At 45.6% G+C, this 14,986-nt stretch overlaps 1 protein-coding gene across 1 annotated transcript in view; it reads left to right on the top strand.

Annotated features, from left to right (window-relative positions):
• LOC142931623 (glutamate receptor ionotropic, kainate 5-like) overlaps window positions 1-14,986 on the top strand; it is a 57,274-nt gene that overhangs the window by 25,733 nt on the left and 16,555 nt on the right. Inside the window, exon 12 of the mRNA XM_076075620.1 lies at window positions 5,431-5,544. Within this exon, the coding sequence (XP_075931735.1) occupies window positions 5,431-5,544 (114 nt within the window). The remainder of the gene's footprint in view (window positions 1-5,430; window positions 5,545-14,986) is intronic.

Raw genomic sequence — 14,986 nt, 5'->3', positions numbered from 1 at the left:
CTAATTTTAAGTCAAGTTGAGTCTAATTAAAGCTGTGCAGAGGATTGCCTGCGACAAAGCCGCGAGAGAAAGTAAAGGCGATAAAGAAAAGTGTCGGCATGTGTGTGTGTGTGTGTGTGTGTGTGTGTGTGTGTGTGTGTGTGTGTGTGTGTGTGTGTGTGTGTGTGTGTGTGTGTGTGTGTGTGTTTCTGCAGCTTTCCGATGCACCGCTCCACTCCGATAATTGGCCGACTCTAAGGGTGCCGCGGCTCGCTGGCCGCTCGGAGACCCTCACGTCTCGCGTCACCGCCCACCGCCGCCTGTCGCCATGACAGCTAACGCAGAACCAATATGTTGTGAGCGAGTGTGCATGTGTGTGTGTGTGTGTGTGTGTGTGTGTGTGTGTGTGTGTGTGTATACGTTCACACTTGAACTTGATGAATGTTTTAGCAACGAGAATCTCCTTCACACCTCTTCACCGCTGCGTTCTCTTCTGGAGAATCTAAGATAATTAGAGATAAATATGAACTGCAGAGACGAACATTAATGTTTCAGAAACCGTGAGATCATTAAGTTTACTCAATGCTTAACAATACTTGGTCTGATGGTGCCTTTGGGGCGGTGGTTTTTAATGTGTTTGTATAAAGGCTCCACTTAAACTCAAGAAGTTATGAATTCATTCTGATGTCAAGACATTTGTTACTATGAGACGTTTTGGGTTTTTATTGTTAGTCAGCTAGCAAACTGTGTTTCCTCAATTAGAACCAAGCATATTGTGCACTTCACCTCTTTTTCTTCCATTCAACAGTCAGGATATACATATATATATATATATATATATATATATATATATATATATATATATATATAGTTTTTAGGCATTTATACCTCACAAGTATAGCAGCACAAACGCCTGTGTAGTGTGTAAAAGTGTTTCACAGTAATGGAAAACAACTACACTGCTGTTTGTCACGTTGGAGGCTCCTGTCTATTACTGCTAATAACACACACACACACACACACATTATGTGTCAGCTACATGTAATGGGGATGATAATGGTGATGGTGGCTGATGATCGTGTGTGTGTGTGTGTGTGTGTGTGTGTGTGTGTGTGTGTGTGTGTGTGTGTGTGTGTGTGTGTGTTCGCGTGCGTGTGTGTGTGTGTGTCAGAAAGAGGAACTTGAGAACACAAGCAGGCCATTAAGAGCCTAATCAACTGTCTTTTTTCCTACTGATTATACAGAGTTGTTTCAATTACACTGCGGGATCCCTCAGCATGAACACACACACACACACACACAGAGGCCAGCAGGTATCCACACGGTTTTATCTGTAGCCAGAGACTCGTTATGCCTTTTATGTAAATGTGTTAAAAATCACAGATGTTCTTTATATCTCTTTTTATGCTCATTGGATGCTGGATCAGGCACTCCATCGTGAATCCCATTGTTGAAGCGCAACCTCTTCTACCTTGATGTCACACAAATGCCTGTGCTTCTATATTTGTGAGGACCCTCATTTGCATAATGCGTTCCCTGACCCCTGACCTTAACTTAGTCTTAAACCTTAAACCGGCCCTTGGAAGAAGTGAGGACCAGTCAAATTGTCCTCACTTTGCAGTAAAACATCTCTGGTCCTCACTATGTAGCATGTACAGGAACATACACACACACACAGACACTGTGTTTCTCATCGAATATTTCAGAGATGGAGGCTCTTCAAACAACCGTCGGCTTAGACACACACAAACTTTGCTCTCTGTACGGCCCGGGTGTCTGATGAAAGTGAGTGAAATTGGTTGAACACGTGTCTACTCGTTAATCAATTAGGAGTTAATTAAGGAGCAGAGAGGCATCTGGGGTCCAGATAAACGTTCCACAATGGATCCTCTCTGTGTCTCTCTGTTGACTTTAAACTTAATGAGATTATCTCTCAACTTTAATTTCACTGTGCCGTGTTTACCCAGCAAGGTTAAATCCATCGTTCACATGTCGCTGCTGGGAACAAAAATTTTTTTTAAATGTGCTCTTTGATGTTTTTCTTCTCAGTTACAACATTATAACAACACATAATGAATGAATGACCAAGCAAGTGTTTAAGTTTAAGCAGCTGCTGTGCTGACACTGAAGTTACAAACTATTTGCATTCGACTTTTCACAAAAATATACATCGTGTTGCATGTTGCACGTGAACAAACCCATCACTTCACATTAACTGTGAATTTCCCCACTGCGGGACTAATAAAGGATTCTCTTATCTTATCCTCAAGTCTTTTTTATTTATTTCCACAATTTTGTATATTTCTTTTTTATTATTTTTTATATATTTTTAGGGGAACAAAAACTTGTTTACATGTATTCATGTAAAAGTTGTCACTTGCAGCACAGAGAAGTTAAAAAACCAAAAACAATCATCATTTTTATGCCTTGTTTATATTTTAACCTTTTCCCTCAAATTAGATTTTTATTGAACAATAGCAATCAAATCTAGTGACTTTTTTAGCTTGTATACAGTAGAATATATAGACAATATGAAAAGGTCATCAAAGTTCCACCATCATGTATCAGTAATACACACAACATAGTGTTACAAATAAACTGATTTGGCACATTGTTACATTAAAAAACAACTTTTTGCAAATAGAAATAATTGCTCAGCTCATTTGAGAAATAATTGTATGATTCCATTTTTGATTATATTTTATAGTTTATTATAAAACACAACATAATGAGGAAATTTAGGGATAATAACAAATGTTGCTACGAGTAAACTTTTAACTGGTGATAAAACAGTGTGAGGAGTGACGTAGAGACCTTAATGTACTAAATGAACATCATGCTGTATTGAAGAAGACTTGAAACTAGAGATTGAGACCATAAACTCATGTTTACAATGTTTACTGAGGTAATAAATCAAGAGAGAAGTAGAGTCATTTTCTCATAGACTTCTATACAACCAGAGGAGTCGCCCCCTGGTGGACATTAGAGAGAATGCAGCTTTAACACACTTCGGCATTGGCTTCAGGGGTGTGCAGGGATCGCCTCTTCTTTCCAGGATATTGAGACCTGCATAGGAAACAATGGATGTGCAAAGTCTAGATTAAAGTGTGGCATAGCTTGAGATGGGACCAGTATGACCTTCTGTGATTTACCCACTGAGCCACAAGCAGGAACAAAAAGCTGGCAGTTTTAGTGCCGCTCCGTTTTAGTGCCGCTCCGTTGCCCCTTCAGAGCCGCACGGTAACAACTCACCGTTAACCAGCGTTCAACTTCTGTACAATAAAAATCAATATTTCATTAAAGGCCTCAGAGGACGGTTCAAACATTTGTAACAAAAGGTGCTTCTGCCTTTAATTGCGGCTCCTGTGGCTGAACAAATCTGGAGTTCCATCTTGTAAAAAAGAGAAATGCTGTTCAGTTGGAGACGAGCCAAAATATGAGTCGGAGCAGACGGTAATCGTTAACCTTGAAAAAACAACACAGGTGCATTCCTGTGTGATGAGCGGCGTTGGAGAACATCGTCATTTGTCATTGGACACGTTTATGTGGCCGCCTCGAGGTTAAACGTGAGCGATGAGGAAGAAAAAGCTTTTATGTTTCACAGGAAGAGCAAATATAGAGACACTCAGAATCAGGTTGTAGTTGACTTAAAGTCTTTTCAATTAGACTTTTTAATATCTGATGACGCCAGGACTCATTAACTCTCAGGTCCTGATGAGTTACAAAATAAAAGCTTTTAAAATGACGAAATAATGAGGGACTTAATTAACTCTTAATTTGTTTTATTGTAAATTATCTTATTGTCCTTCCTTGCATGTGCAAACGTACTTGGCAATAAACCGATTCTGATTGTGATTCTAAAGGGGACTTTTATTGTGAAAAATTCATAGGAAATAGGTGTTTATTGGAGGTTTTACATTACTACAAATACTTTTAAAAAAAAGTCCTCCATCATTTTGGCTGCTTCCTCTTCCTCTCTGCTTTAGTGGACTTGTTTTGTTGAAGAATAGCCGCTAACATAGATCTGCTACTTTGATGGATAAACACATTTCATTTCCTGTATATACTTCAAGAATAAAAGCTCTCTGTCATTTTGTTATTCAAACGCTTTTATTGTGAAGGAAGAAAAAAAAAACTCGGCATGTGGTCTGGCTGATATGGCGTTCACAGCATCGGACACAAAACTATATAATAGTCTCTAATATTTGGTTTCATCTTTTCTACTTTGCTTGTCGTTAGTGCCGCCTCGTCATCGCCTCGTCTTCCACGTGGGGAAAAAGAAGGTCGACGACGAACACATTTGGTTTCAGTTTTCATTAACGAAACCCATTTCTTTAATTTAGTTTTAATTTTAAACTACTTCCATGTGTTTTATTTTTTCTTTATCACACTGGAAATGAATGTCTAATAGATTCAGAATGATTTCATGGCCGATAATAAAATGACTCAACATGTTTTTAGAAACTCAAGCACAGATTCAAACAGTGAATCTGGGAGGAAAACGTTTTTCTGCATCATTACACAAAAAACAATATTCCTGAAGGCGTTTTTTCTTTCCCCAAAAAATGTTTTCTGCTGATGCAAAACAGTTGAACATGAAGTCAGTGGAGGTTGTTCAGCTCATTACAGAGTCAATTAGGAGGCGTTCAGGGCAGAAAGAACAAACATAAATCTCTCTCTCGCTTTGTTTATTCACAAAAACAAAATGAGTCTGTTCTTTTATCAGTTTTAACGTGAATATCAGACTCATTTAAAAACACTTGACGTCTTCTTCTGTCTCCGCCGGGTTTGTTTTTCTTTCCCTCTCAGACCTCCGTTGACTTCCATCATTTCTGGGTCTCCTCTCTGATGTTGTTGTCTCTCTCTCTCTCTCTCCTCTCTCTCTCTCCCTCACACTCTCCCTCACACTCTCTCTCTCCCTCACACTCTCCCTCTCTCTCTCTCTCTCCCTCTCTCTCTCTCTCTCTCTCCCTCACACTCTCCCTCACACTCTCTCTCTCCCTCACACTCTCCTCTCTCTCTCTCTCTCTCCCCTCTCTCTCTCTCTCTCTCTCCCTCACACTCTCCCTCACACTCTCTCTCTCCCTCACACTCTCCCTCTTCTCTCTCTCTCTCCCTCTCTCTCCCTCACACTCTCCCTCTCCCTCACACTCTCCCTCACACTCTCTCTCTCCCTCACACTCTCCCTCACACTCTCTCTCTCCCTCACACTCCCTCACACTCTCTCTCTCTCTCTCTCTCCCTCACACTCTCCCTCACACTCTCTCTCTCCCTCACACTCCCTCACACTCTCTCTCTCTCTCCCTCACACTCTCCCTCCACACTCTCTCTCCCTCACACTCTCCCTCTCTCTCTCTCTCTCCCTCACACTCTCCCTCTCTCTCTCTCTCTCCCTCACACTCTCTCTCTCTCTCTCTCTCTCTCCCTCCCTGTCTCTCTCTCTCTCTGTAGAAAGCTGACCTGGCGGTAGCCGGCTTCACCATCACCTCAGAGAGAGAGAAAGTGATTGATTTCTCCAAACCCTTCATGACTCTGGGGATCAGCATCCTGTACCGGGTCAATCTGGTGAGTTCATGTTGTTTGCGTGTGATCTTATCTGGGGTTGAGAGACACCCGACTCATATTAGTTCATAAGTGTTCAGCAGTGTGAATAATGAAAACTGCTGATTAAAAAACACATTAGTGACAATTGCAAGTGAGAAATAATTGTCTTATGATGTTAGAGACCCCCAGTACATTCACTGTTGAGGCTTTTAGGGGGTCTGAAGGGTCGATTAAGGGGTCAGGGACTCCCTGAGACCCCCCCTGTATTTCACACGCTGAGCTGGAGATGTCAGCGGGGGGGCCAGCTTCCATCACTTCAGTTTCCCTGTTAGTGCTGCGAAGGAAAACCCCTGAAGGGGTTTCATGAAGCTTTTCTCTGGCTGCAGTTTATCTGCACCTCTAGACATTGTCTGTCTGTCTGTCTGTCTGTCTGTCTGTCTGTCTCTCTCTGTCCATCCATCCGTCCGATGAGTTGATAAATTCAGAGAGAAAACGCTACAGTCTCAAAAGCGGTCGCCTCTTCGGCACGAGCTCCGCCGCCTGAGGCGACGACGGTCTACACCGACCGCTCAGGTCACAAGGTCAAACTGTGAGGCCAGGGCCGAGACCACAGAGATCAGCGGGGGGGGGGGGGCACGGAAAGATGTGGCATGTTTCTTCCTCTTCTTATTTCTTGAGAAAGAGGGGGATGAGTCAGTAGGGAGGAAGGTGACAGGAGCTGCTGCTTGGAACATATTACTTTTCCAGCCTCTGAGGGTCAATCGGTGACTCCGCCTCCCTGACTGGAATATAAAAACATCGACTTCATGCTGGTGCTCTTCACTTCCTGTGAGTCTGTCAGAGGCCTGATCTGGTTGGAAATGTGGGGGGGAGGAGCTATAGACTGTGTATAAGAAGGGAAGCAGTCACTGATGTTTTGAGACTAGACATTGAGACCACAGACTCATCTTTATGTTTACTGGGTAAACTACTCAGGTAAATATAAGGTGAAATACCCCTGAAGGTGACGGACCAATAAGAAGAAAGAATCCTGAGAATATGATGAAATCCCAAACAATAACTGCAAGACGCTCTGTGGAGCCGTGGAGCTCTCTGGAGTCACTCCTCCACCGGCTACTTTACTTTTTCTTTGTGAATTCAAAAAGGAAAACGCAGTATGTCACACAAAGGCAAATCAAGATATCTTTAAACAATCTAAGACGTGATTTAATTCTATTTCAGGACATTTATTATCATATCTTACGTCCCTAAATGTGGCAACTAGGTGGCCAACAAGCGGGAGTTCTTCTCCAACAGCGATATATGTTAATTCATTTTATTTGTCGATAAACACGACGGTCCGTCTCCTCTGAGGCAGACTGACGATGTGCTGCAGTGTCGCTGCCTGCAGATACTGTACATCAGCAGCTCATCAGTATTCCCCTCCACCGTCCGTCCTCCATGTTTGATCCAGTCCCGCTGCCAGAGACTCAGTGTATTGACTCAGTGATCAGTCAGCTGTTTAATGTGTGTCCTCGGCCCGACTTCATTCTCTTAAGTGTTTATTTAAGGATTAAGTTGACGGAGAGCACGTTGTTGCTCCGCAGAGCTGATTTATGTCGCTGTCGCAGAGCTGACGGAGACATCTGTGGTCCTCGGTCAGGAGGACGACTTCAGCTCCCTGGGTGACTCGAGACGCCATAAATCCCCCCCACCCCCCGCTAAGCACCTGCTGCTATCAAGTGCAGCACTGGTGACCATTATACACAGTAGATAAACTGGCTAACAGGCCATGCCGACAATGGGTCTCACACACACACACACACACACACACACACACACACATACACACACACACACACACACTGCTGCTTACTGGCAAACAAATTTACAATTCAATTTGTCTTTGCATTGGTTTTGTGTGATTCTGCTGAGATGAACGCTCACAATCAATAAACCCTTTGAACACCTGCAGGATTGTGTGCAGAATGCATTATTTAATACAAATAAAACAAGGAGAGGAGAGAGGAGGAGAGGAGAGAGGAGGAGAGGAGGAGAGGAGGAGAGGAGAGGGGAGAGAGGAGGAGAGGAGAGGAGAGGAGAGGAGAGAAAAAAAAGGAACTTTGATTTATTAGCTGCTGCTCGAAGCAAATCTAGAGCCGAACGGTGACTGTTCCTTTAAGTTTCATGTATATACGAGTCATGTATATGAATGTCATTTGGTCACCAATCCTGCATCACATTTGCATTTTATATACCTGCGTACGGAAAACAACATACACAGCGTGAATGAAAAGAAAAGAGAAAATACAGAACCTGGAAACATCAGGAAGGCATCATTTCAGCCAGTAGAGGAGAGGAGAGGGAGAGAGGAGAGGAAAGGAGAGGAAAGGAGAGGAGAGGGAGAGAGGAGAGGAAAGGAGAGGAGAGGAGAGGGAGAGAGGAGAGGGAGAGAGGAGAGGAAAGGAGAGGAAAGGAGAGGGAGAGAGGAGAGGAAAGGAGAGGAGAGGAGAGGGAGAGAGGAGAGGAAAGGAGAGGAGAGGAGAGGGAGAGAGGAGAGGAAAGGAGAGGAGAGGGAGAGAGGAGAGGAAAGGAGAGGAGAGGAGAGGAGAGGAGAGGGAGAGAGGAGAGGAAAGGAGAGGAGAGGAGAGGAGAGGGAGAGAGGAGGAGAGGAGAGGGGAGGAGAGGAAGAGGGAGAGGAGAGGAGAGGGAGAGAGGAGAGGAAAGGAAAGGAGAGGAGAGGAAAGGAGAGGGAGAGAGGAGAGGAGAGGAGAGGAGAGGGGGAGAGGAGAGGAAAGGAGAGGAGAGGAGAGGGAGAGAGGAGAGGAAAGGAGAGGAGAGGAGAGGGAGAGAGGAGAGGAAAGGAGAGGAAAGGAGAGGAGAGGAGAGGGAGAGAGGAGAGGAAAGGAGAGGAGAGGAAAGGAGAGGAGAGGGAGAGAGGAGAGGAAAGGAGAGGAGAGGAAAGGAGAGGAGAGGAGAGGAGAGGAGAGGGAGAGAGGAGAGGAAAGGAGAGGAGAGGGAGAGAGGAGGAGAGGAGAGGAGAGGAAGAGGGAGAGGAGAGGAGAGGAGAGGGAGAGAGGAGAGGAAAGGAAAGGAGAGGAGAGGAAAGGAGAGGAGAGGGAGAGAGGAGAGGAGAGGAGAGGAGAGGAGAGGAGAGGGAGAGAGGAGGAGAGGAGAGGGGAGGAGAGGAAGAGGGAGAGGAGAGGAGAGGAGAGGGAGAGAGGAGAGGAAAGGAAAGGTTTTGGTTTTTAAAATCATTTTATTTCACTATTGCAGTGAAAACCAGAAACACGCTAAATCATCACTTAATAATCAGAAAATCAATAAAATAAAACAAATAACCAAAAATAAAGCACCAAAGAACAAATAAACAATCAATTTCAATGATCAATATGTTCAGAAGTTCACCACCAGCTCTCCACCAGCACCCACTGAGCATAGAATGCTCCCAGTAGTCCATCTGTCCCTGAAGGCCTGTAAATCGTCCACTGTCTGGTAGTAGGTGTGTTCCACCCTGAGTCGGGCTTTCAACAGTCCCTCCATAACTTTCACCGGATCTTCACTACCGGCACCCCGAGCCCGATTCTTCCGTGTCAACCAGATGGCCAACTTGGCAGAACCAGATAAAAAGTTTACCATTGTATGGACAGCCTTCTGTTTTGAGCAGTATTTTGGACCGAAGATGAACAACATGAAAGAAAACACCTGTCCAAGACCCTGAAACCATCTTTTTAACCATTCAAAGAGTGCTGAGAGCCGAGAACACTGAACAAACAAGTGTTCCAGGGTCTCAGTCTGACCGCAGAAATAACACTCCTCCCCAATTTGTGGATCCAGGTGTGCCCGGTATCTGTTGGTGGCTATAGCTCCATGTACAACCCTCCACTGGAGGTCTGCTGTCCGTTTTTCAACGGGCAGCTTGTACATGCACCTCCAGCTGCCTCTCGGGGAAGAACCTGGGCCAAAGAACTCGGTCCACCTCGACTCTGTCAACCCTGCCAGAGAGCGGAGGTTCACAACCTTTACACAGATTTCATAGATAGCTTTTTTCTCTGCTGCCTGAAACTTGTCCAGGTGAGGGGTTGTGAACGTCAGCAGCTTGTTTCCTCCCCCCTGCCAGTCCCCCACCACTGGGGCAATAAGCAGAGTGGGGGGGGTGTACTCACTCTCTTCATCCCATTGGTCAGACAGAGTACAGTTTCCTGCAACTGCTCTCAGGCGTTGTGGCAGGGCGGCACAGACCTCCTCCACTATTCTATTGGTCAACCTGACAGACGTGATGTTAGTGTTCTGCCTGAAGGTGACCATAGATGCTGCTGTTAATGACATCTTCACCAAATGTCCCAGTTTAGTGCAGCCGGCTTCTCTCAGACACGTTCTTAGGCTGGCAGACTGCAGCGTTTGGGTTCTAATGAAGCTGTTGAAGAACAAAGGTTCCTCCAGCAGCCACACACCCGGAGTCTCATCAGCTTTACGTGAAATGTTAAAAATCTGCCACGCCTGCAGAACAGAGCCGTAGAACGGCGTCAGCCCGGCCAAGTCCACTTCCTCAGGTTGTAGGAGAAAGAGCTGCTTATCATATCCCAACCGCCCAGCTCTCCTCAGCAGCAGTCGAGCCGTGTCCATCCAGCTGGGGCCACAGCCATAGAGCAGCTTCTGTGCAGTCCGGAGTCTGAAAGAGGCGATCCTGGACTGGATATCGATGAGACCCTGCCCCCCCTCTGCCACAGGCAGATAGAGAGCTGCTGCACGAACCCAGTGCCGGCCGGACCAGAAGAAGTCCACGACAGACCTCTGTATCTCTGCTATGAGGCCTCCAGGTGGCGTCAGAGCGATGAGTCTGTGCCACAGAGTCGAGGCAACCAAGTTATTAGCAACCAGAACTCTTCCCCTATATGACAACTGGGGTAGTAACCATCTCCACCTAGAGAACCGAGCACACACCTTCTCCTTAACTCCCTCCCAGTTCTTTTTCTCAAAATCCTCAGAGCCCAAACACACACCCAGCACTTTTAGACCTTCTTTTCCCCACTGAAGACCTCCAGGCAGATGAGGCACCGTCTGATGTCTCCACTGTCCCACCAATAAAGCTTCAGATTTTTCCCAGTTCACCCGTGCAGATGAAGCCCTCTCATAAAGAGACAAACCATCCTGCAGACATAGAACATCTCCCTGGTCCCTAATGAAGATGTTTACATCATCAGCATACGCAGACACAGCGAAGGGACTACAAAGACTGGAGGACCCAGGCAGTGACAGACCACTGAGCCGACTTCTCAGCCTGCACAACAGAGGCTCAAAAGCGAGGCTGTATAGTTGCCCTGAGATAGGACAACCCTGCCTTATCCCTCGCCGTACAGGGATCGGTCAACTCAGGCCAGCTCCCATTTTTACCATACATTCAGCACCCCTGTACAGCAAACCCACCCAAGCCAAGAACCCATCACCAAGCCCAAAAGCCCTCATTGCAGAAAACAGATATGCATGACCCACCCTGTCGAAAGCCTTCTCCTGGTCTAGTGAGACAATACCAACATCTACATCGTGGAATTTACATACATCAAGCACATCACGGATGTGAAAGATATTGTCCATAACTGTTCTATCTGGGATACAGTACGTTTGGTCGCTATTTACAACCACTTCCAGGTAGTCTCTTAGTCTGTTAGATAAGGCTCTGGAAAGCACCTTATAGTCTGTGCAAAGCAGGGCCACTGGTCTCCAGTTCTTAAGAAGGGCCAAGTCGCCCTTCTTGGGCAGCAGAGAGAGAACTGCCCGCTGGCATGAAACAGGAAGTGATCCTGTTTTAAAACATTCCATCAAAACAGAGGGTAAGTCAGAACCGATAATGTTCCAGAATTTCTTAAAGAAATCCGAGGAGAGACCGTCGATTCCCGGAGTCTTTCCTGAAGCCATCTGGTTCACTGCAACCGTCAGCTCCTCCAGCGTCAGCTCTCTGTCCAGCATAGCCCTCTCTGCTGGACTGAGCTGGGGAAGACCCTCCAGGAGCTCCCTACTGCTCTCCGTACAGGATTGCTCTTCCCCAAAAAGAGCAGCGTAGAAGCCCATGGCATGGGTCCTCATCTCCCTCTGGTCAGTGGTTATCCTGCCTCCTGGGAGCTTCAGACAGGTCATCCGCTTCCTCTGCGCCACCGATCTCTCCAGGTTGAAGAAAAACGAGCTTGGGGCATCCATGTCCTTCAACTTGAGGAAACGGGACCTGACCAGAGCTCCTTTCACTCTCTCTTGCAGGAAGGAGCTCAACTCCAACCTCCTCTCCTTCAGCAGTTGGCCCACACCGGGATCTGGGTCTCTCTGGAAGCCCTCCTCAATGATCTTTATGTTGGCTTCAAGGTCTTTAACAGCAGACTTGATTATAGCGGTGGCGTTTGAGGTGTACTGCTGGCAGAACACACGGATCTGTGCTTTTCCGACCTCCCACCACTGTTTCAGAGAACTGAAACGAACTTTTTCAGTTTTCCACTGCTGCCAAAGAACCCCAAAGCTCTGACAAAAAGTGCTGTCCTGTAGAAGTTTATTATTAAAATGCCAGTAGGAGCTAACCCTTTCACCTGGTGAGGTTATCAAGCCTAAACTGACGAGGTGGTGATCAGAGAACCCAACTGGACTGATTGTGCTGTTCTTCAGTCTGGAACTGAGACTGCGAGAGATGTAAATTCTGTCCAGCCTGGCTGCACTAATCCTGTCGTTGCTGACTCTAACCCATGTGTACTGTCTGTTTAGTGGGTGTTTTATTCTCCACGTGTCCAACAGATCTAAGTGTGTGATGACGTTGTGGAGACTCTGAGCTGACTGTGGGTGTGGTTCCTCACTATTCCGGTCTATGGTGAAGTCTAGAGTACAGTTAAAATCCCCTCCGATGATCAGTTGCTCCTGATGGCAGCTCTGCAGTTCATTTTGCAGCGTAGTGAAGAAGCGTGCTCTTTCTGACCCCTGATTCGGTGCATATATGTTCACGAAGCAGTTAAGTGAGCTCTCTATCTCTGCCCTCACCATCAGCAAACGACCCTTCATCACCTCAGTGACAGACAGGACGGTTGCATTAGCTGCTGTTCTAAACAGCACGGCTACCCCGGCACTAAGATTGGTGCCGTGGCTCAGGGTGCATGAGCCCTCCCACCATAAACCCCAGTCTACTTCATCTGATGGAATGGTGTGAGTTTCTTGCAAAAAGAGGATGTCCAACCTTTTTTGATTTACAACCTCCTGTATTAATGCTCTTTTATGCCCGTCCCGCCCACCATTGATGTTTAAAGACCCTAAATTGAAGCTCTGCATAGAAAGGTCAGAGGATGGAAGGAGGTAAGACAAGATAAGAAGTAAGCAGTGGAAAGTGGAAAACCCCGTGTGACACATGATCATGTTAAACTGTCTTAGTTTTTTGAACTCTTCCACTTTTCCTTACTTTCCTCAAGATTGTGATGTGTTTCTTTAGGCGGAAGCGCTTTTTTCCATCTAGAAGGTCCAAACCCACCTTTCTCTGCGCCACCCCAACAGATCGTATGAACTTCTCAATATCAGGGAAATAATCACTCACTTTTGCAGATCTATTGTAAGTTACATCCAAAAACGAGTTTATTTCCTCTAGTGAATACAGATCAGTGCCTTTAATGCACGTTTCAGAATTAGATGCAACATCTGATTCACTCTCATACTCCATGTCCTCTCCCTCACAAGACAGCTGGCTGTTGGACACAGACCCTACACTCTGTCCTTCATCTAAGGGTATGGTGAGATCTCCACCTGCTGAACCTGTAGCTGCCTCTTCACACACTTCTACCGACTGTGGTGGTGCTTCGGTACCAGATGTAGTGAGGTTCTGCGCCACCACAGAAACCTGCTGGTTGTAAGACTGGCCCTGATCCTCCTTATCGACATTGTTGTTATCATCAGAAGACGAAGAAGCTCCGCCGACCGCACCAGCGGGAGCCGCCGCGGCACCAGGCTCCGCGGCCGGAGGCTCCGCGGCCGGAGGCTCCGCCTCCGCGCTTCTCTGCTGCTTGTGCGGACACGCGAAGCGTTTGTGTCCTACATCTCCACACTCACAAACATTTGATCTGTCCCGAGCTAGCGTACACCATGTATGAACCCTCCCCCTCTTAAGCCCTAGCCCTATTTTTAGCCCTCTGCTCGAAAATTGCATACACATACCCATAGAGAGTCCAAGCTCTAACTACAAGGTCTATTTTAATAATTTTTATGCTAGAATACTGGTAACACTTGTGAGATGTGTTAAATTGTGTAAATATTGTGTATATGTTACTGGTTAATAACTGATACACTTATGGCACAGCTGAAATTGAAAAAAATTCCAGGTTCGCTTGAAAAAAAGCACTTTTATTGAACTTTTTTTTTTTTAAATAATGCCTGGCTTGGCCTAAAACCACACAAAAGTCATAGAACAACACGTGTTACATGTCCCCACAACATATTTTACTTCGATTGAGTGAAGCAGGCCAGCATACATGGTCATAAAAATCAAAATTTTGATTTTCGGAACCAGCTGTTGCATTGCTGTATACTCATTTTATATACTATATAACTACATACTAACTATATATTCACTTGCTTTATCACTAAGAGTGTTCAATACATCATAATAAAGCAGTTTGCAATAATTTTCAGCCATGTTCAGTTATTTCCAGATGTCATATGTGTCATTCATGAAAAAAACCTGCTCTGACTCAGTGTGTATGTGCGATTTGTAAGGCCTGTGATTGGCCGATTTAGTTATATGACACGTCGTTGGGTCCGGAATAGTCCATTGAAAGCCGTTAGGGGTGTTATTTGGAATGCTGAGGGACATTAGTCAGTAAAAATCTTGATAAGGTGGGCTCGACCCCCATGCGAAAAATAGGTTGGTCCAGGCGAAGAATGCGGGCCATTTTCGCATGCCAGGTCACAGCACGTTCATTTCAATGCAGGCAGACAGAGCAGGAAATGCACTACAGCGCTGCAGCAGTTTTCAATGGATTAACTGTTTTTTTCTGGACGAAAATCGCCAAAAGGTATGTAGATTTTCAATTTTATTTCTCGAGAGCAGTGTGCGGTTTCTTGGGGTTTGTCCTGTGACCTTTGAATGCTTTGTCGGAGGTCTATTTGGACACGCTGGGTCGACGCCGCATCGAGCCCTCGTGTGATTTCATGTCTCCTTCGGCCATTTTCGCTGCCGGCTTTGTGATGAAAGATGAATTTCTGCTGCATAGTTGGCGGATTTTTTGCAGAAAAATCCTGATATTGTGATAAATCTTCTAGTGTATTGAATTAGTTTGTGTATAATTGCGTAAAAAGACCTGCATGATGATTTTGCTCGGACTTTTTTTTTTTTTTTCGGTATTTTACATGTCTGGGCCATTTTTCATATTATTTGATGAAAAGTCCATTCGGAACCTCGGTACCGGTACTGGAAGCCCAATTGGGCTTCGCTCGGGCTAAAGAGGTTTTAACCCTGAAGGACACCTCC

Source organism: Anarhichas minor, unplaced genomic scaffold (assembly GCF_050575085.1).
Source record: "Anarhichas minor isolate MPS153535 unplaced genomic scaffold, ASM5057508v1 ptg000053l, whole genome shotgun sequence".
NCBI classification, from domain to species: domain Eukaryota; kingdom Metazoa; phylum Chordata; class Actinopteri; order Perciformes; family Anarhichadidae; genus Anarhichas; species Anarhichas minor.
Note: the sequence above shows the minus strand (reverse complement) of the source record. Positions and strands in the feature narration are given on the sequence as shown.